The sequence below is a fragment of the Lagenorhynchus albirostris genome, chromosome 4 (genome assembly GCF_949774975.1).
Source record: "Lagenorhynchus albirostris chromosome 4, mLagAlb1.1, whole genome shotgun sequence".
NCBI lineage: Eukaryota > Metazoa > Chordata > Mammalia > Artiodactyla > Delphinidae > Lagenorhynchus > Lagenorhynchus albirostris.
This window is the reverse complement of record NC_083098.1, coordinates 36,055,340-36,078,329: the sequence shown is the minus strand read 5'-3', so window position 1 is coordinate 36,078,329 and position 22,990 is coordinate 36,055,340. Positions and strand designations below refer to the sequence as shown.

Genomic DNA, 22,990 nt, shown 5'->3' with positions numbered 1-22,990 from the left:
GAATAGCCAAAGCAATCTTGAGAACGAAAAACGGAGCTGGAGGAATCAGGCTCCCTGACTTCAGACTATACAACAAAGCTACAGTAATCAAGACAGTATGGTACTGGCACAAAAACAGAAAGATAGATCAATGGAACAGGATAGAAAGCCCAGAGATAAACCCACGCACATATGGACACCTTATCTTGGATAAAGGTGGCAGGAATGTACAGTGGAGAAAGGACAGCCTCTTCAATAAGTGGTGCTGGGAAAACTGGACAGGTACATATAAAAGTATGAGATTAGATCACTCCCTAACACCATACAGAAAAATAAGCTCAAAATGGATTAAAGACCTAAATGTAAGGCCAGAAACTATCAAACTCTTAGAGGAAAACATAGGCAAAACACTCTATGACATAAATCACAGCAAGATCCTTTTTGACCCACCTCCTACAGAAATGGAAATAAAACCAAAAATAAACAAATGGGACCTAATGAAACTTCAAACTTTTGCACAGCAGAGGAAACCATAAACAAAACCAAAAGACAACCCTCAGAATGGGAGAAAATATTTGCAAATGAAGCAACTGACAAAGGATTAATTTCCAAAATTTACAAGCAGCTCATGCAGCTCAATAACAAAAAAACAAACAACCCAATCCAAAAATGGGCAGAAGACCTAAATAGACATTTATCCAAAGAAGATATACAGACTGCCAACAAACACATGAAAGAATGCTCAACATCATTAATCATTAGAGAAATGCAAATCAAAACTACAATGAGATATCATCTCACACCAGTCAGTATGGCCATCATCAAAAAATCTAGAAACAATAAATGCTGGAGAGGGTGTAGAGAAAAGGGAACACTCTTGCACTGCTCGTGGGAATGTGAATTGGTTCAGCCACTATGGAGAACAGTATGGAGGTTCCTTAAAAAACTACAAATAGAACTACCATATGACCCAGCAATCCCACTACTGGGCATATACCCTGAGAAAACCAAAATTCAAAAAGAGTCATGTACCAAAATGTTCATTGCAGCTCTATTTACAATAGCCAGGAAATGGAAACAACCTAAGTGCCCATCATCGGATGAATGGATAAAGAAGACGTGGCACATATATACAACGGAATATTACTCAGCCATAAAAAGAAACGAAATTGAGCTATTTGTAATGAGGGGGATGGACCTAGAGTCTGTCATACAGAGTGAAGTAAGTCAGAAAGAGAAAGACAAATACCGTATGCTAACACATATATATGGAATTTAAGGAAAAAAAATGTCATGAAGAACCTAGGGGTAAGACAGAAATAAAGACACAGACCTACTAGAGAACGGACTTGAGGATATGGGGATGGGGAAGGGTGAGCTGTGACAGGGCGAGAGAGATGCATGGACATATATACACTACCAAACGTAAAGTAGATAGCTAGTGGGAAGCAGCCGCATGGCTCAGCGATATTGGCTTGGTGCTTTGTGACCACCTGGAGGGATGGGATAGGGAGGGTGGGAGGGAGGGAGATGCAAAGGGAAGAGATATGGGAACATATGTATATGTATAACTGATTCACTTTGTTATAAAGCAGAAACTAACACACCATTGTAAAGCAATTATACCCCAATAAAGATGATTAAAAAAAAAAAAGAATCTGCCTGCCAATGCAGGGGACACGGGTTCCCGCCCTTGTCTGGGAAGATCCCACATGCAGCGGAGCAACTAAGCCCATGCGTCACAACTACTGAGCCTGTGCTCTAGAGCCCCCGAGCCACAACAACTGAGCCCACGTGCCACAACTACTGAAGCCTGTGCACGTAGAGCCTGTGCTCCACAACAACAGAATAAGTCACCACAATGAGAAGTCCTAGCAATGCAATGAAAAACAGCCCCCGCTCGCCACAACTAGAGAAAGCCCGCACGCAGCAATGAAAACCCAATGCAGCCAAAAATAAATAAAGCTGTTTAAAGAAAAAAAGGATACATGCACCTCAAGGTTCATTGTAGCACTTTTTACAATAGCCAAGACATGGAAGCAACCTAAATGTCCACTGACAGATGAATGGATATAGAAGACGTGACACATATATACAATGGAATATTACTCAGCCATGAAAAAGAATGAAATAATGCCATTTATAGCAACATGGATGGACCCAGAGATTATCATACTACATGAAATAAGACAGAGCAAGACAAATAGCATATGATTATCACTTATATGTGGAATCTAAAATATGATACAAATGAACTTACTTACAAAACAGAAATAAACTCACAGACACAGAAAACAAACTATGGTTTCCAAAAGGGAAACGGGGTGTGCAGGGAGGAATAAATTAGGAGTTTGGGATTAACAGATATACACTACCGTATATAAAATAGACAAACAACAAGGACCTACTGTATAGCACAGGGAACTATCTATCTTGTAATATTCCAGGAATATTCCAATATCTTGTAATAACTTATAGTGGACAAGAATCTGAAAAAGAATATATACATCTGAATCATTTTTCTGTACACCTGAAACTAGTACAACACTGTAAATCAACTATACTTCAAAAAAAAAAAGATATGAATAGCCCCTTGGCTTCCGATGGCACGAGAACAGCGCGCCCACCCAAGGGCAGACAGGGACTGAGCGCTGGGCTCCACCACGCAGGCCGGGAGAGCTCAACAAAAGAGAAGATGGGGCCATCAGGGGGCCAGGCGGGATGCCAGGAAACCAGCTTCCCAGGACAAGTAAAGAACGCATCTCAAGGAGGGAGCGAGCCACTGTGTCCAGTGCCACTCAGGAGATGAAGGCTGAGACTCGACTGTCTCATGAGGCTTGCCTATAAATTGGAGTTACGTTCATATGGCATTTCCTTATAATGATGTCTTCCATATAATAACTCCAAGATAAATGAAGAAACTTGGAACAAGTTTAAGTTTCTTGAACTGGGCAAAAAGAAATAACAGTTACAGGATATTAAAGTAAAAGTTAAGAGGCAGAAATAAAAGACAATAGCTCAACAACAGAAAAATGTCCATCTTTCAGACTCATCTTTGTGGGTTTTTTTTTCCTGACGGTGTTCCTTTTTTCTTTTTTAATTGAAGTACAGTTGATTTACAATGTTGTGATAGTTTCTGGTGTTTGTGGTTAATTTTAAAATAAATTAAATTCCATGCAGTCAGCATATATCAGATCACAGGCCAGGCAATAACACCAGTGCAATCTACATGAAATGAGAATCTTCCACTCTTCCTTTCCACCACAATAAGCCAAGAAGAGCTCTCACTAAACCGCAGGACATTGGACATGGGCCTGCTGCCCCTTACAGTCCTTTCCTCCTGAGCTGAAGCCCAAACATCAGGGCTACTGGAAGGCTGGTAACTGAGTGGCATTTTTTGAATCCTTGCTTATTTATTTATTTTATTTTTTTGCGGTACGCGGGCCTCTCACTTGTTGTGGCCTCTCCTGTTGTGGAGCACAGGCTCCGGACGCGCAGGCTCAGCGGCCATGGCTCACGGGCCCAGGCGCTCCACGGCATGTGGGATCTTCCCGGACTGGGGCACGAACCCATGTCCCCTGCATCAGCAGATGGACTCTCAACCACTGCGTCACCAGGGAAGCCCCGTTGCTTATTTTTAAACAAATGGAAAGCTAATCAAATCACCACAAAGCTTTTAAGTTTTATTTCCCTAGTTTTTTCCTACAGGGGCAGTCAGGTGCCCAATGAGAAGAGTCTATCTTGACTTTTAGAGATTAACTACTTTACTGCAGACAAATTAGTCAAATTTAGATTAGAATTAGTATATCAAAGAATCATATCATGAAGAGTTCCTATCAGCATTACCAAAACTAGGAATCTTTTAAATCTTTTTAATATAGAGAAGCGAGAAAAATGCATGTATCAGGGAATCAACCTTAAATTTTTTGCGATACACTGAACAAAGTCAACATTTGCCCTAGAAGGCTTAAGAAGAGGTACAAAACAGTAAAATGAAACACAAGCTTTGGCCCATGTGACTTTTCCTTCATAACTGAAGAAATTATCTCTTTCCAAATGGACAGATAAGGTATTTTATTGTCACAAAACAACTGTTGCTCAATGCCACCAAATTAGCTGCTATTACAGATTTTAGTGCATGTCAGTACTGCAGCAGGAATGAAATCTTGTTTCTTCCGGGCATGGAGTTTTTTCTCTTCAGGTATCCTTCCATCTATTTTTCATGTTAACATGTTTGAAGCTTATTTAATTTTACCACTGAGAGTTTTGAGAGACAGCCAGACAGAACAATCCTCAGACAGTTCTAAATTTAGAAAGAAGTGGGTTCTTAAATGGTTTATCAAAATCAAGTTTGGGCTAAATGCAGTTTTGCATGTATTAACTTATTTACTTATTTTATTTTACTTTTATTTTGCCGCACAGCATGTGGGATCTTACCCCTACCACGGACTGAACCCATGCCCCCTTTAGTGGAAGCACAGAGTCTTAACCACTGGACAGCCAGGGAAGTCCTATATTTAGCTATATTTTAATTTAAAGCCAGAGTTACATCTCAGTTGCTTTTGAGGATGCAAAAGTTTGTAGATCTTATTTTTTCATTTTCTTTTTTTTTAATGGAAAGCCTTCATTCTAGTTGATAAGAATTTATTGATGACACAACTTTAGAAATGCGACTCACCGGTATGTTCCTGGTGGTTTGAAATTACAGAAGTCTGGATGTGGTCAGCAATGAGGTATGGGTGCTCAATAGGGTAACGGCCACGTAGAAAAGGTTTCCCGCCAGGAAGGTAATGGGCTGGGCTTCAGGTGGGGATGCGACCAGCAATGAAAGCCCTTTCTATAAGAACAGGCTCCTTGTCATTCTCACCTGTGTACACGAGCAGGCACGTCAGGGAACAGACCAGCTCCACGGCCAGGGTGGCCAGAATGAGGTCCAGGTACACCGCGCTGGGCTCGGGGAAGGAGTGCTGCAGGCAGAGCAGGAAGAGTAGCGCCGTGTTGCCTGCGGGGAGGAGACGCAGCGTGCGTGCGTGCGTGGGCTGGACGGAGTCCCGGAGCCCGCGCCGCTGCCCCCGGCGCAGCCCCCGCAGGAGTACCGCGAGGGCGCGGGCACCCACCCAGCTACGCGGCGACGAAGGAAGGTAGAGGATGGAAATCAAATGTAACACGGCTAAGAGCAAATGATGCCCCATGACACAAATACGTAAGAATCTGGACTTTTTTAAAACTCAAGGAGTGAGTTTCTACGAGGACCCGGTGGCCCCTTCTGGTCATGCAGCACAGTAAAGGACGCAGCGAGTATCCAGAAAAAAAACGGGGACACGCTGCTGACCTTGGACAGATGACCTAACACCTCCACTCCTCGTCTGAAAAATGGGGTGACAATAAATATGAGCTGTTTCCCCCCTGCTCAGCATATCCATTATTTATTTTTGAAGACCATTTTAACCTCATTCTGCACTTACAGTCTGAAGACTGTCAAAGAAAAGTTTAGGGGCAGAAGTCATTCCTGTAATGTTTTACCTTAGAATTTCCTAAAACTAACATATTTATCCAAGTCTGATCAAGGCTGGGGAGATGCTCATTTGATTTACCTTCTGCTTCTTGGTACAAAGGGATGACTGTGAGCCAAAGAACCCTGTTTAAATAACCTATCAGAAGTCCCTCTACACAAAGCAGTGGTCCAGCACAAATCCCTACGCCCTCCCCTTACACTCACAAATGTCATAGTGTCTTAGCATGTTGACCAATAGCTCAATTTATGAATTAGTTTTGTGTACAAGACAAATATAACTTTACAGCTTTAGGGAGAGGAAAAAACTAGGGAAAAACCTCTGCAGGGAAAGTGAACACACAGTTTCCAGAGGATTTCTGATGCCCTGAGCAAGGCCTGTGTCAGCAGTGTGGCAGGTCACAGGGTGAACTTGCAGGCTGGCAGCAGAGACTGCAGAAGTAAGACATTCCCCTGAATGATAAGTACTGTGGACATCATGAGAACACCCTGCCCAGCACCATGTCTCCAAGGGTCAAGTTTTCGCTTCAATGAAAAGAACAAATATGCAACTTGCTATGCAGCTAATAACATTTGATAGAGTTCAGGATGTATTTCGATCTAAGGAAGGAGAACAGATAAATCAGATAAATATTTTCAACTTATTTGGAAGGAAAGAAAAGCCCTTCTCCCATCTCCACAAACTAAAGTAAAATCAATTTATTTTTCTCTCTGCAGAGAACAACAAGCATCAGGATGAAGCCAGACAATACTCAGCAATACTATCACAGGCAAAAAAAAAAGAATGGTTACACCCTTCGGATTAGCTGGAAGTTCTATACCCTCATAGATTTACCTTCTTTTTCTTCAAATAAGAAAAAAAAATATTTAAAGAAAATAGAAACAAAGTAAACACCTGCCCCAATTCTCCTGGATTTTCTGGGTCCTTATATGAGTAACTTAAAAGTGATGCCGCCTGTGATTAAACTGAGGGTCCAATTGTTTAGAAACAGACTGTGATTAAGGGTCACATGTGTAGCAATAATTTGAAAGTCAGAGGAAAGGCAAAGATTAGACAATCTCTTGGTGGGCCTCAAAAATACTATTTCCAGACCATCAGTGGAGAAACTGAACATTATTTTGGTCAGTATACAAACAGGTTTCTGCTTTTCTCTTTGTCAGAGGCGCAAAGATTATAGGGACATCTCCTGGCCAAAAACAAGTACTGCAATCAGCAGTAGAAGTAGAAACCGCACTCTTCCTCAGGGGGCAGTAAAGGCCGCCCCTTGGAGGTGCTTCAAGACCAGCCACTCCAATACAACGCTTCTTTCTCTGCAACCGCTGGGCCCTCCCGCTCCCATTGACAGCCTCGCTGAGCAGATGAACTCAGAGCCTGCCCTTTAAGAAAATGCACTATCAGAACACAGGAAAAACATTAAATTCTGTAGAGCTGTTTTTCTGGGGAAAAATTAATTTCTAATTTGGTTTCAAAATGTTCAAACATTTATTCTGGACTCAAATTGAAAAAGAGGGCTTTTTAGAAAAGGTAGAAACCTTGACAATTAGGCAAAAATACCTAAAGAAGTTCAATTTAATTCCATTAAGCCTTTAAATTGTCTGCATCCTGGATGGACTTTCTGACCTTGCCTTCATAAATTGTTTTCCAGGTTTTCTGCTTTAGTAATACATCTTATTATATAACAGTCTTTCTCTTACTGTGGGAAAAGCACTGAGCTTCATTTAAAATAAAACAATCCCCTCATCCTACAAGTATCAACTAGCGTCAGCTGTATATCTCCTTGCGATGAGTAAGTCTGCTAGTATCAAAAGGCGGAAAAAGTCCACATTTCGCACAGGGGTAACTTGCTCATAATGAAGGGGACAGAAAATGCTACCCCAAAATATGCCTCCTTTGTCTTAAGGATTATTTTAAGCTGATTATTTTTAAGAAACGGCAGACACAGATGAAGCTCTGAAAACCAAGTAGGAATTACCTTTTATAAGAGACATTTACAATTATAAGGGAAATCTCCATTTGTAAGGTTATATCCCTCTCTGTACCAGGATGACTCTAAATCTCTAGCAACTCTAATCAATGCAGAAGGCAAGCATAACAAACTTACCCTTGTTTACTGTGCTTTTCCTGGTCACCTCCCAGAACTATCGCCCCTCCCACAACCCTCCCCATCTTCTTTGGTCTTTAGCTGGAGATATTATTTGAGAGGGTGGCTTAGGCCATTGTGGAGTTACTCTGCTTTCCTGGGTCTCTCCCATGTATACAGGAGGTATAATGTTATTAAACTTCTATTCGTTTTTCTCCTGTTAATCTGTCCTTTATTGGTGGAATCTCAGGCAAGAACCTAGAAGGGCAGAGGGAATATTTTTCCTCCCTTACATAACAAATACAGATTTCCAAGGGAAATATAAGAAAAACTTCAAGACATTAAGGTGATCCTAATTTTAGTGGCCACGTCACTCTCACAAAAATGAGAGCATGTATTTGATTATAAAATCAAACTTAACATTTTCTTTCTGCTGTCATTTATTACACTCAAGCAAGCCGCCGAATAGCTGAGTGAGACAACTGGGCTTACCAGTGGAGTGTATCATCAGCGCAAGGCTTTTAAGATGCCTTGTTGACCGGTAGATCTTGTTATAGCCTCGGTTTCTTACTTTGCTGTGGTGATACTGGATGTATCGTTCAAGGAGGAAATGCAGAATCCACAAAATAACTTTTCCGAGGATTATGACTGTCTGAACTTTCAATGGGTTGGTATAGTTTCCTGGGCACTTGTCCTCAATTGGATTGGGGTAAGAACAAAGCACACCTGTTAAAAATGCTAAAATAACAAACACAATCTGGTGGAAAGGAAAACAGTAGAATTAATATTCAATATTTGGATTTAAGAAACAATAATGACCATCCCCAGCACATATTCTTATACCTATGACTTTCAGTATCCTACTTTTATGAGTTTAAAAATACTTTCTTTTTTGCCATTTTTACAAACTTTTTAAACAGATAATCTGGAGAAAAATTTGCAGAAAATTTGGGAAGCAGATAAAATCACCCCAAATCCCATCTAATAAAGATGAGTACTTAATGTTAAATTCAATTTCCTGCCCACTTCTCTTTTATTAAAAAGAGTAAAAACAGTTAATTTAGCACCTCAAAACTAAATAATAAAAATCATGAATTAAAAAAGTTTATTTCTAGCTTCAGTTTTAAGAGAACAAGAATAACTATCCAATTAGACTGACAAAAATTTAAAAGATTGATGTCAACATATGGGCAAACAGACAGTCTCATAAAATGCCGACTGGTCTGGGAAGTGCTGCTGAAAAATAATTTGGAAATATCTTGACCCAGAAATCCTACCTTAGGACCCTATCACTCAGAAGTAAAAGCACAGTACCTAGGATATATGGACACATATATTTACTGCAGTGTTCTCTGTATTTGAAAAAAACTGTAAATTGCCCAAGTATATGTATGCATCCATAGCAGAATATTTGAATAAATTAAGGTATACCCACTCACATAATAGAATGTTATTCAGCTATAAAAGAATTAACTAGGCAACTTCCCTGGTGGCACAGTGGTTAAGAATCCTCCTGCCAATGCAGGGGACATGGTTTCAATCCCTGGTCTGGGAAGATCCCACATGCTATGGAGCAACTAAGCCTGGGTGCCACAACTACTGAGCCTGTGCTCTAGAGCCCACGAGCCACAACTACTGAGCCCTGGTGTCACAACTACTGAAACCCACATGCCTAGAGCCCGTGCTCAACAACAAAAGAAGCCACTGCAGAGAAGCCCGTGCACCACAATGAAGAGTAGCCCCCGCTCTCGTCACAACTAGAGAAAGCCCAAGTGCAGCAACAAAGACCCAACACAGACAAAAAAAAAAAAAAAAAAAAAAGAATTAACTAAAGCTCTATGTATTAGTTTGGGTGGATACCTATGATATGTTAAGATTAAAGAAAGTAAGGTGTAAAGTAGTAGTTCAAAGTGTGATCTCCAGACCAGTTAGAAATGTAAATTTTCAGGCCCCAAATCAAAATCTCTGGGCATGTGGCGAGCAGCCTGTAGTGTAATAAGCCTGCCAGGGTATCTGGTGCATGCTCAAGTTTGAGGAACACTGCTGTTGAGTAATAAATACCGTATTATCCAATCTTTTCTTTTCTGGAAATGGGGGACATCCTTTTATAACGTGGTAATCTTTTTGTATACATTTGTATGAACTTAACAAAAGACACTGAAAGAGATACAGTGAACTTACCCCATTTATTAACTCAGGGAGAAGGGGTGAAGCAGAGAAAAGGGAAGATTATATCTTTGTTTACTCTGGTAATGTTTTACTTGTTAACCATAAGGCAGTATTATTCTATAATTTTTAAAAAAAATCAAAGAAAATTTTAAATGCTGTCATTAACATCCATCACCAAGCATCCAATAGCAGCCAATCTTAGCATGTAATAAATCTATTTAAAATTTATGTGGTTTGTCAAGAGCAGTAATATTTGCTATAGCAGCTCAAGATGCACATCCTCATAAAGTAAAAGTGGAAAAGTCAACATATTCCCTCTACTGTAACATACTGTACATTGAACCCAACTGATCCATTTTATACAAAGTAGTATATAAAGACATTAGGTTTTCTTCTTCTTTAACATAAGATTTTCTTAGTCCTAAAATTAGGGCAATCAATCCCACAGTATCGAAGGCAGGCAATTTAACATAAAAAGTTTTTTTTAAGTGGTGTGTGTGTGTACTGTACATACATAAAGAGTATGTTATACTCTTTTATAATTTATAATTATATAATTTATAAATTATACCAATACAAAGAGGCACAAGGAAAGAAGCGCTTCAGCTGCTATTTGGGGATCAGGAAGCCATGGCAGAATCAGGCCACTTACTAGATCTACATGAGGAAAACAGGTGCACCTCTGTCCTCAATGCACCCAGTTCTGAGCGCAAGTCTTCCACAGTGCACCTCACTGGAGCAGCAGCTGGGCCAGTCCTCAACCACATCCACCCCCTCATGAACACCCAAGGAGTGGTGAGAATCTGCCTTCTTTTGATCTTTCACATTGCCGCAAAGAACAACTACAGCCCCTAGTGTTTGAGACTGCAGTAACCAAAATGAGGAAATAATTAACAGACTTGGAGCAGAGCCCCCAGTAAGCCTACAAGACCATTCATACATGTGTCTTGTTTTGTTTTTATGACGTTGAACTTTATTTACTTTTATTGAGGGATATAATTGACATAACACTGTATAAGTTTAAGGTGTGCAATGTGTTGATTTGAAACATTTGTATATTGCAAAATGATGGCCACCATAGCTTTAGCCAACACTTGTATCATGTCACATAATTACCATTTCTTTTTGTGGTGAGAGCAATTAAGATATCTAGTCTCCTAGCAACTTTGAAATTTATAATATTAGTGTTGACTATAATCACTATGCTATGCATTAGATCTCCAGGATTTATTTATCTAGTGGTTACAACACACATTTTAAAAAATCCCCAGACATTTGTAATTTTATCATATAAAACATGGGGCAACAGTACACTGATTTCTCTGCTTAACACTATTTCCTAGGTGTAAATAAATACATAAATTTCCATGTCAACATATGTAGATTTATTTGTATCTTTTTTGTTTTTATAACTTAAAAAGTAATACATGCATATGATAAAAAAATTCAAATAGTACAAAAAGTAAACATTAAAATATATTAGGTGTCCCTTCCATTGAGGCGCTCAGTGCAACTAGCATTAAAATGGTCTTGTGGGGCTTCCCTGGTGGCGCAGTGGTTGGGAGTCCGCCTGCCGATGCAGGGGACACGGGTTCGTGCCCCGGTCCGGGGGGATCCTACATGCCGCGGAACGGCTGCGCCCGTGAGCCATGGCCTCTGAGTCTGCGCGTCCGGAGCCTGTGCTCCGCAACGGGAGAGGCCGCAGCAGTGAGAGGCCCGCGTACCGCAAAAAATAAATAAATAAATAAAAATAAAAAATAAATTTAAAAAAGGGTCTTGTGAATGCTTCTGGAAATATTCTATTACAGAATACAGGAATAAACGTTAAAAGTTTCCAGTACCAATTCCAATGTGTTTGTGGGGGGGAGGGGACGGCGGAGGGGGGCGGCAAATCTCTGACACCAACTGGGAGCTCAACTGGTGAAATGGGTGTCTTGATGAAGACAGCTCAACTCAATTCTGACACTACCTGGAGAGAGCATCAGATCCCAGGGGTTGAAGGCCCAGTCCCACAAGACTGCCCTCACTTCAGATGCTAACTGCACGTCCAAGTTGCCACCAGTGCTTCTTACCCACTGGCTACAAATCAGAGGTTCCCACAACCCCCTCCTTGGACTTTAGATACCACTTGCAAATCCAGGTTGTTACCTGCACTTCTGACTGACAGGCTATAAATCAGAGGTTCCCATCAACTCCTTCTTGGGTTCAATTAGTTTGCCAGACTGGCTCACAGAACTCAGGAAACCTGTTTACTCACCACATTACCAATTTATTACAAAGGATATTAAAAGATACAAATCAATAGCCCGATGAAGACATACTTCCTGCCAGTTCCCAAACAAAGGAGCTTCTGTCCTGGTGGAGTCTGGGGGCCTGGCAGCGGTTCATAACAAGTGTTCTAGCTCACCAACCTGGAAGCTCTCTGAACCCCCTCCTTTTGGGTCTTTATGGAGGCTTCATTACATAGGCCTGGTTGATTAAATCATTGGCCATTGGTGGATGATTTAACCTCCAGCCCCTTTCCCATCCCCAGAGGCCAGGGCGTGGGACTGAAAGTTCCAACCCTTTGTTCCTGCTTGGTTCCCCTGGCAACAGCCCCCATCCTTAGGTGCTTTCCAGAGTCACCTCACCAACATAAATACAGCAGTGGTGGAAAGGGGTTGTTATGAATATCAAGACACCCATTTCACCTTTATGACTTTGAAGCGATTTTAGGGACTGAGGACAAAAGACCAAAAATTATAACAAAAGATGCTCCCATTGCTCTTATCACTCAGGAAATTCCAAGGGTTTTGGGAGTTATGAGCCAGAAACCATGGATGAAGACCAAAGACATATGAGAACTATATTTTGATCATCTGAATGACCAAATATATTTCTTATAAGTCACAACATCACCCATATACACACTTCTCTCAACACCCTTTTAAAATGTACAAACAGGAGCATTCTGTACACACCACTGTAAACCTCATTTTTTTCCATTCAACAATGAACCGTGAAGGGTACACATCCACCCCAAGTTTCTCTTCTAAGTTTCTCTTTTAATATTGTATAAGCATTCCTTCATATGGACAGGACATATAAAGCATCTTCTGGATGGTGGCAGATTGTAGTTTCCTCATATTACAGACAACATTGGTATCATAAACGATATCCTTACATGTGTGCAAATATGTCTACAATAAATTATTTGAAGTAGAGATATGAGTAAAAATGTATGCACACTTTAAATGTTAATAGATATAGCCAAACTGCCCTCTGAAGAGGTTATAAATTTTTGAAAAACATCCCCTTTGGATGGATCACTTTCTCCCAGTCAACTTACATGTATCAACAAGAGAAGATTTGCAATGATGACTGTAGGAAGAGCCTGGAATCTGGGCCTAAAATGAGCGTGTAATGAGTGATGTGGGAGATGCTGGGTGTCCAGAAGGGGGTCATCTTCAATACTTTGGATGAGATCCAAGGAACCCTGAGGTGCAGAAAAAAGCAAGCTATAATCACCACTCTCTGGATTATGTTTCCAAGACAAATCTACTAAACTATAAAGCTTTAAAATTCATTACACAAATTATAGGCAAGAAAACACACTCCCTACCTAAAGGTAATTTTGAAAAAATACCATAAACTTCTTGATGACTAGTGTAAACTGGTAAAAACAATTATTAAAACAAGTAGAAGAAATCTTAATTCTTTATCTCAAAATGAGGTAAGTCAAAATGAGATTATGTATAAATAATCTCATTATCAATTATTAATCTCATTAATCTCAAATAATTTTCTTCAAGCCCTCAAAACTTAGATATTGATTTATTTAACATTACACACACACACACACACACACACACACACACACACATATTTACATTTCTGGCTGTGCCGTGCAGCATGTGGGGTCTTAGTTCCCTTACCAGGGATCAAACCCGTGACCTCTGCAGTGGGAAGCGCAGTTTTAACAACTGGACCACCAGGGTAGTCCCCAACATTATTTATATTATTGATAAAAATTACATATGATTGCAATTCTTAAACTATATCTCGGTGTTCCACAAAATTTTGGAAAGCTGGTTGAGGCATTACTAAGAGGTCTTAAACAAACTTTCAATCATGAGAGAAATATGTTAGAGTGTTAATAGAAACAGATCACCCTGATAGACCCTCGAGATTTCAGTTTGTAGATACCAGATTCTCAATGAAAACAACTAGTTGCAATGTCACTGAAGTAGCCAGCAAAGGCTAAGCTGCAACCTCAAGATCTTGTTAGTCATGTTTAAAGTTAAGGTCTTGACAGGAACAGCATCTTAGGTATCTGGTGCATAAAACAATCTCTCAGTCTCAGAGCCTTACTGAAAACTGTTACATATAAGTCACTGTTCCTGAGATAAAAGAATGTAAGACACAGTCCCTATTCAAAAGGAGATGACATTTTCATCGGGGAGGTTAGGATAAAGGCATGCAGGTCCAAGGGCAGTGGGCGGCAGAACAATATAAGAATGCAAAATAGAACAATGCAAATATAAGAATGCAATGCAACAATGCAACAAGAATGCAACAAGAATGCAACAAGAATGCAAGATGCAACAAGAATGCAAGATGCAACAAGATGCAAGAATGCAAGATGCAACAAGAATGCAACAAGAATGCAACAATGCAATATAAGAATGCAAAATAGAATATAGTGTGTGGCATATTATGGGGCAGTACATAATAAATTAGCAAATGAATAGCACAAATGATGCAAAAAATTTAGGTTAGATAATTGCACTAGAACAAGAGGGAAATGAAAATTTAGTGGGAAAAGGGGAAGCCTGAGAATTGGATTTGGAGACAGAGGATTCTTCACTTTGGAAGGGGTAGAGAGGGGGACCAATGGTGTAAGGGCAGGCTGCTGTGCCTGCCCTTAAAAAGATAACACAGCAATCTGGGAAATGATCAGATCTGTAATGGGCTTCTCAATTTCCACTCCCAGGCTTTCAATGCTGCTGCAATTTTTTTTATTCAATGCCTAGATAGCTTCCTGTTTAGTTTGCCATAACTCATGGAGCAATTCTGATGATTTCTATTCTCTTCAAGACTCCTCTGCTTCTAGCTTTCTCAGTTAGAGGCTGTCCCACCTCTACGGCTCTTCCCTTAACTAATGTCCATGAACCTCTCCAGGCCATCCTTCCAGTCTCTGTGCCTCTTCATCCCTCCCCACCTGTCAAGTGTCTGTCTTAGCAAAAATGCTGCCTTCTCTGATGCCTCAATGCTGTTCCTTTTTCATCTGACATTGTAGTTTTTATTTCTGCAAGTTTGAGTGGGTTTGTTTTATATCTCCCATGTGTCTTTTTAACCTTTGGAACATATAGAAAACAGTTATAATAATTTTTTTAAATGTCCTTGTTTGCTATTTCTAGCATGCCATTTTTGAATCAGTTTTAATTGACTCATTATGTCATATTTCCCTGCCTCTTTGCATGCCTGATCATTTTTTCCACTTTATTGAGATATAATTAACATGTCACATTGTGTAAGTTTGCATACCATGAGTTGATTTGATACACTTATATATTGCAAAATGATTACCACCATAGCATTACCTAACACCTCCACTAAATCACATAATTAGCAGTGCCTGGTAATTCTGGACTGGATGCCAGACATTGCAAAATTTACCTCTTTGGGTGCTGGACATTTTTGTATTCCTATATTACTGAGCTTTGTTCTGGGATTCAGTTAAGTCACTTGAAACAGTTTGATCTTTTTGGTCTTTCTTTTAAGGTGCTTTCTTAGGTGGGACCATACCATGTTTGGTCTAGTGCTAATTATTCCCCACAAGTGATGCAAGACCTTTCTGAAAACCTAATACCCTGTGATTATGAGGTTTCCAGTCTGGCTGGAAGAACAGGTACTACTCCTGGCCCTGCATGACAGTACTGCTCCCTCTGGTCTTTCTGAGTGTTTTTTTCCCCAGTCCTCAGGGAGTTTCCTCAGAGGCACGAAGAACAGGACTCAGCTGAATACCTGAGGGGACTCTGCACCTCTTCCGAGCTCTCCCTCTGCGCAGCGCTCTCCTTTCTGGGTTCTCTGTCTTGTGAACTCCAGCTGCTTCGGTATCCCCAGATTCAGCTCCATCTCCTCAACTCGGGGTCTACTGAAGCCCCACTTGGTCCCCCTTCCTCTGCCCACCCCGAAAACTCTCTCAAGGCAGTGAGCTGGGGCAATCATATAGCTCACGTCATTTGCTTCCCATCTCTTCAAGATCACTGTCCTTCATCGCCTGATGTCTGTGATCTCAACAAGTACTTTTTCATATATTTTTTTGTTTTGTTTCATTTTTGGGGTTTTTTTTTTTGCTTTAAAATATACTCTTTATTTTTTTTCCCAATTATAAAAATAATACATCATCCAAACAGATAGCTTACGAAGCACAAAAAATCACCCAGGAAAACGACAACAAAAGCCCCTCCATCCCACCAGCCAGAGACTGCTGATGTCTGTGACAAAGGTGCACCTGAGGCCACGCACCATGTACATCTAGATGATGCCTTTTAAGTCCGGGCAGAAGACAGAACAACTCACACTAGAAGGAAGGCTGCAGCAAGGCTCCAAAGTTTCTGCACATAGAACAGTGACCTTAAAGTCTCCTCCCCTTGACCATTTTTGATGCTGCAGAGCCCCACCCACCCGGGGACAGAGGAGAGCAAGTCCCGGCTCCCTGGGGACAGGGCTGGCCTCTCCTCCTCTCAGCCAGACGCCCACGTCCGTGGCCACATGAGATGCCCCAGGGCTCCACGGGGCATAGCGGGGACTTGCAAGCAGGGACCCCGAGACTGTGGGTGTGACTATGCATTCCAGAGCAGGCAGCAGGAGACAGGGCTGGAGTTCCAGCTCTGCCGCCCACTGCCCTTGGACCAGGCAGTTTCTTGGGCTGGTCTCAGTTTCCTTGTCTATAAAATGGGAATAACGCCTACCTCATGGGCTCTTGAAGGGACTAAATAAAACATGAGAAGCAGGTCACAGCACTGGCACATCTCAAGGGTCAATAAATGTCACAGTACGCATCACTCCTTCCCATTAACCTGCTTCGTGTCAATCCTGTGGCTCTCATTTAAAAAAAAAACTGTCCCTCTGAGAGCTGACCAAAGCCCGGGGGGGTAAAGGGGAGGTTTATCCTATCCAGGGCCAACCTGAGTCTAGATCCCCCCAGGCCTGCCAGGTGACAAGAACCCATGAGCCAGGGGCCTGGACCCTGGACCAGAGAAAAGCAGACTGGTGAGGGCTCTGCGAGGACCGCGTTCACGCTGCAGAGCAGACAGGGCCCAACAAAGGGTGGGCCTGTGTGGAGGGGCCCCATGGGGGGCACCGAGGCTACCCGGCAGATCTCGGGGGAAGGAAGCCCTCGGGAGAAGGAAGCCCTTTCACCAGCCAAGCTGGAACCCTCCCTGCAAAACAATGAATCCCCCATCATTGTTTTGCCTTTAATCACATTTTAAAACACTTGACAAGCGAACATCTGTTCCCTGATGTTTTGTCTTTGTGCATATGTCATCCTCAAAATAAAAGTCCGGAACCTTCTGCACTAGTTTTAAAGTCAGGCTGGACGTTTAGTCATGAACAAAGCTGCTTAAATTTCCCTCTAATTCTAAGTCTTCATGAAGTTTATCATAAGTAGGGTCATCATAAGAGAATTTCTGAATCATTCCAATCAACGATTCTAAGACCTTCATCTTTTTGCTGTCTTTCTCAGTGGCGTAGCCGTGCAGGAGACATCTCCAAGCAAAAGCAAAACCCTGGTAGCACCCGATCTCAGATCTGATTCTAGCTCCATGCAACGTGCCATACTGTCTTCCTTCAATCATACCCAAACTACTTCCTTCTTCATAGCCTTCCTGATAACCCTCCCCGTGAAACCGATCTTGGCAGGCGAAGTCCACTTCTGGTGGCGGCTGTGCCTGTTTTTTCATATATTATATACAGGTTTTTGGTTCTTTTAGGCAGAAGGAAGGACAAGTATCAAAGTGGTTCGAATAAGGTGTGCTTCACAAGCGCAGGACTCTACATTATACTATGTTCTTTGTACCTTTAGTACCTGATACACAGCAGGTACTCAATATGTGTGTTGAGTGAATGAAAGACGGCCCAACTTCTTGAACAGTTGGGATCTGGGAACTTTTTAAAAGGTAGCATTGAAACCCTGACTATAAGACAATAGTCTACTTTATCTCCCACTCGTTCCCTTTCACGCACCTTCTCCTCTAGCCTGCATGAGCTTTCTGGAATGCCCCACAAATACCCTTTCTTATCTTTTTCAGAATCCAACTCGTCTTTCAAAGTCCAACCAAAACTTACATTCTCTATAAAACTTGTCCTGCCAAGTGTTTTCTTTCTACTTTAAAACTCCTAAAAAATTACTGCCCATAATATTAATTTGGAATATTTCTTATGCTGCCTTGTATTGTTTCCTTTATGTGTATGCCTTTTGTTTTCCCTGACTACACTGAAGGGGCTGGGGACAATATGGTTTCTATGTCACTTACTCAATGTTCATGAAATACAATGTATTTGGTGACTACATCAAATACACTGCCCTTTGGAGCCTACAAGAAATGTGGGAAAACCATACAAACAAGCACCCTCTGGAACTCACCATCTGCAAGTGAAGATAGCTGTTGTTTTTTCCACACCATCTCCTCCCTCTTCTTTTGTGACAATAGCTACTTCCTTTGGGGACCCAATGTCTACCTCTGCATTAAGTCTCAAGGGGAACATCCTTTGATGCTCTTCACCCTCTGTCCTGGGGTGGTCATGGAACCAAAAAGGGCTGGGCCAATCCAACTCTCTCTCAGAGCAGCAAAGCAAACGGAGTCCATGGTTGAGGCGATCCATCCCAGGACAGATTCTGAAAGGACCCCTGTCTCTGGATCCTTTGAGCTGCCCTTGTTTGGATCCTTTCAGAGGCCTAGGTGTTCATCTACCCTATATCCTTTCAAATAAATCCCTTTCTTCCTTAAAGTAGCCACAATTGGTTCACCCACTTGCAAACAAAGAATCGTTAACTAAAAAGCCTTTGCCTCTTTTAACTCATTTAGGTGTCTGGGCCTAAGACATGGCACACAGTTTTTAGCTTACTGCTGAGTGGTAGAAACCATACCTACAAAATACCAAAAGCAGGCGACTTGCTCAGATCTAAAGCTATGTAGCTATTGGTGAAACATTACTCTCCAACTGTTTGGTGAAACAAATTTCTAGGGTTGTACTAATCCTAACGCTAAAAGCTACAGACCCAAGAACCCTGGGGCAGCTTAGCACCAACCAAGAAGCATTTACTGCACACATTTTGATGAGTCTCTAATTTTCCTCTTACTCATTTTCTCCACACATTGTCAGTTCATGAATCTCACTCTTAAAAGATTTAGAAACAATCAGTTTTTCTTTAAATATATATGAGTCTCAAATCTACTTCCAGGTGTTACAGTTAGCTTTCCATGTTCTCAACTGAAAAAAAAAATAGAATTTTTTAGTCTTATCATTAGAAATTGTTCGGTCTTTATTTAGTCAAGATAATTGAACTATAGTCACTATTTGTACAAGAATCTAAGGTCTTGTGTAGGGCTGGAACTGTGTTTCATGTGTCTTGCCTGATGCACCTCATTCAGTGGTAGGATCACAGTAATATTCCTATTAATCTATTAACTCAAATCAGTGCTTTAATATAACTATCAACTTTGCATTTTTCAAGAGCAAGAATTTTGTGCCAATGGGTAACCCAGTTAATTTTGGGCACAAATACATGCTTTTCCTAAAAATGTTTTAATACATTTAAGCAAAGATTTTTGCAATTACTCTTCACTCTGTACACTATATACACTGTAACTAGTGCACTGGTTTTTTAATAATCTGGTTTGGATCCATCTAAGTAAAGAGATTTAAAAATCCCTTCACTCCTACCATGCCTCGATTCAAAACATCACGACATTGTTTTTCTCCAATGTGGGTTTTCGGGTGATAATAACGACAGGTCTGCTGCAGCCGCTCCAAGTCACAGCCCTCAGGGCCAAGGCCGGGACCTAAGAGGACGGGGACTCGCCCCTGCGCCAGGGCGTCCGAGCGACCCCGCTCCCGGGGCCCCGCGCGCACCTCGGGCCGCCCCAGTTCCGGGACTCGACACGCGCCCGCACGGGGCTGGCGCCCGCCCGGCCTTCCGCCAGGAAAATAAGCCCGGGGCCGGCGTGGACCCCGACGCTGCCCCGGACCCCGACGCCACCCCGGTGCCTCCTCCCATAACCCCGCGCCCGGGCAGCCCCGCGCAGGAGGCGCCCCTCCGGCCAGGGCTGCCCCCACCCCCGTCTCCGCCCAGCGCGCCCAGCACCGGAAGAGTGGGCTCCGGGCCTGTCGCTCGCCACCAGCATCCGCGAACTCACGTCCTCCATACTGCCCGCCGGCGGAGGCCGCAGCCCTACCGCCCAGCCTTCGCACCTGCGCCTGGCACCGCCTTCCGGGACCCGCCCCGGGACCCGCCCCTCGCTTTCAATTAGCCGAGGCGCAGAGGGCGGACCCCTCTTCCTCGCTCCAGGGCTCCACGGCCAGCGGCGGCCTTCCCGGTCCCGCCCCCTCGCTCCCGATTGGCAGAGGGGGCAGGATGGACTGGCCTCACCTCTCGCTTACTATTGGCAGATGCCCCGACACCTAGATCCGGAATGGCCGAGGAGGAGGGGGACGTTATACTCCCTGAAGGCCAGCCTCCGGCCGCCGCTGCCTCTGGGAATGCTGCTGTGCCTGGGGATCCCGTAACCTGCGCTCGCGTTCTAGGTTGGCCGGAGATTTGGGCACCAAAGGATGCATTCCAAATCCAAGAATCGAACTGTTTTCGGCCGCCACTTGCTTCTTTGTAAAACATTAACTTTTCTCGGTCGTGCTTAATTATTGTTTGCAGCACAGCTCCGTGCACAGAACCAGCGGTGGAATCCCAGTTTCCTATTTATAGCTCAAAATTCCACCTGCAGAGGGACACGAACAGAATAAAGACTGATTTCCAGGACATACAGTTTTCACCAGAGGGACAGGAGGCAATAAGGAATTTTTAGGGCTTTCTCTCTCTCTCTTTCTTTTTTTTAAGTGGAATTGAAAAAGAAAATTTTATGACATTTTTCTGAAAATACACGATCGTTGTAAAACTGTAAGGAAAGTAAAATTTTCTGTTAATACCAGTCCCTATGCTGATACTACAATACATACACTTTCATAGTTTTTAATGCTTATTTGTACATTGTGTATGGTGTGATCTTGTTTATACCGTTGGTGAAATAAAATCATTTAAGTAGCAGCAAAGAAAAAGATGGTGTAAGACTCCACTTGATCTTTAAAATCTCATGAAAATTTTAAATCTTTAAAATTTCTTGAGATTCTATGAATTATTTCTTAAGAGGCTTGTCTAAATGTGCATTTCCCCCAACATTTTATTTAAAAAAATTCAAACCTAGGGAAATGTTGAAAGACTAGTACAGTGAACATCCAGGTACCCTTCACATTGATTCAACAGTGGTTAACATTATGCCAACAGTTAGTTGCTCTGTGTGAGGGTGCATGCTTGTGTGTGTGTCACACATTTTTTAACTGAAGCATTTGAAAGTAGGTTGAGGACATAATGAAACTTCATTCCTAAATACTTCATTGCTAAAAATAAGGACATTTTCCTACCTAACTACAATTATATTATTACACTTAAGAAAACTAATGGTAATTCCATATTTGCAAAAAATTTCAAAATTGTCCCCCAAATGTCTTTTTTGCTGCTTTTATTTCCATCATCTAGGATCCAATCAAGGTTCACACACTACATTTAGTTATTATGTTGACATGTATTTTAACAGGTATAGTAAACTGTAAGCCAGGGTTCTGGAATTAGTCATGGAGGTTTGAATTCTGCATCTTACTAAGGGAGTGATCTTTAAGTTCTCTAGGGCTCAGTTTCCTCATTTGTAAAAATGGAACTATTACTATTTCTAATTTCAGGGAGCTATTTGACTAAATGAAATATGCATGTAATGCTCTTGTACAGGGTGGTCTCTACAAAGCACCCAGCAAATATTAGTCATATTTTTGTCTAATACAAGTTTGTTGAAGTATTATTAACATACATAGTCACTGTTTTAATAACACATTAAAATACTGTTATTCAAATCGTTCAGCAAGTCTTTTTTCCAAAGGTTAACATTTTTCAAAATAAAAAAAGTTGGAGGTGTTACCAAGTCCAAGATTGTACTGCTTGCTGCACAGCAGGCCAATAAATCGAGAGACGAGTTGTTGGGGCAAGGAACACCAACTTTATTCGGAAAGCCAGCCAAACAAGAAGATGGTGGACTAGTGTCCCAAAGAACCATCTTGCCTGAGTTAGAATTCAGGCTTCTTTTATATTAAAAGAGGAGGGAGTAAAATCAAACACTTCCTGGTTCCCATCAGCCTCTGGAGGGGAATGTGTTAATTTCTTCCTCCCTGCAGTCATTCACAGGTGGGCCTGGTCAGGATGTTTCCTGTGAGCTAAACAAAGGTATTTTAGCTTAACGCTCATTACCTGGGAGGCAGGGTTCCCAGAGATGGGTCATTATGTATAATTTAAGCTTATAGGCAACATCCCTTTAGTGATTAACTTAGAATACAAAGGTTCTTGCCTATTACAAGGGGACAAAGATGATGGTGTACTTGATAGGTTAAAGGACTTGCTTACACTTTAGGGTAGAAATAATCTATGATTACCCAGTATAAACCAGGGGGAGCAATGGTCTTAAGAAATAGAATTCTGAACTTCATGAGGTTATATTGGAGTGGGTTGGTGGGGAGTGAGGTTGTCAGGTTAAGAGGTGTGCTTCCATAGGAGACCTTGACTTCCAGGAATAACAGTGAGTGGGGGAAAAGGGTGCTCTATGGAAAGGTAAGAGTGAATATTTAGAAGGAAGAAGTAGAACAAGCTTATCTTTGCCTCACCAATTTGTGTAGGCCTAGACATGCAGGAGTAGGTGCTATGTCACGTTTACTGTGTCTGGGTCAAAAGTTAGAAATAAGGAGAAATATATAATTGCCACTAAAAGTCATCGATACCCATACTAAGGGAATATAAGCAGAAACAATGGGTTAGGTACAGGAATATGGTTCTGTGGAATTCTGTCCGAAAGGCAGCCTCCAAATTGTGTTTTTATAGAACCAAACGCATATATGATAGGTATGGGGAATTAAAACTTAGTCATCATCAGGAAAGATGATTAAAATC

The 22,990-nt window shown here is 41.8% G+C and overlaps 1 protein-coding gene across 5 annotated transcripts in view; it reads right to left on the bottom strand.

The window, feature by feature from the left end:
* Nucleotides 1-20,271, bottom strand: part of TMEM192 (transmembrane protein 192) — a 29,652-nt gene extending 9,381 nt beyond the window's left edge. Inside the window, exons 1-5 of one of the 5 annotated variants that reach the window (XM_060147839.1) lie at nt 18,374-18,743; nt 17,099-17,168; nt 13,070-13,216; nt 8,065-8,329; nt 4,847-4,981 (exon numbers count right to left, since the gene is read on the bottom strand). In XM_060147839.1, the coding sequence (XP_060003822.1) occupies nt 4,847-4,981; nt 8,065-8,329; nt 13,070-13,216; nt 17,099-17,168; nt 18,374-18,612 (856 nt within the window). In that variant the 5' untranslated portion in view covers nt 18,613-18,743. Of the gene's footprint in view, nt 1-4,846; nt 4,982-8,064; nt 8,330-13,069; nt 13,217-17,098; nt 17,169-17,587; nt 17,982-18,373; nt 18,744-19,674; nt 19,751-20,147 lie in introns of those variants that run through there. The other 4 variants (XM_060147835.1, XM_060147838.1, XM_060147836.1 and 1 more) reach the window with 4 other exon arrangements.
* Nucleotides 20,272-22,990: the final 2,719 nt, after the last annotated feature.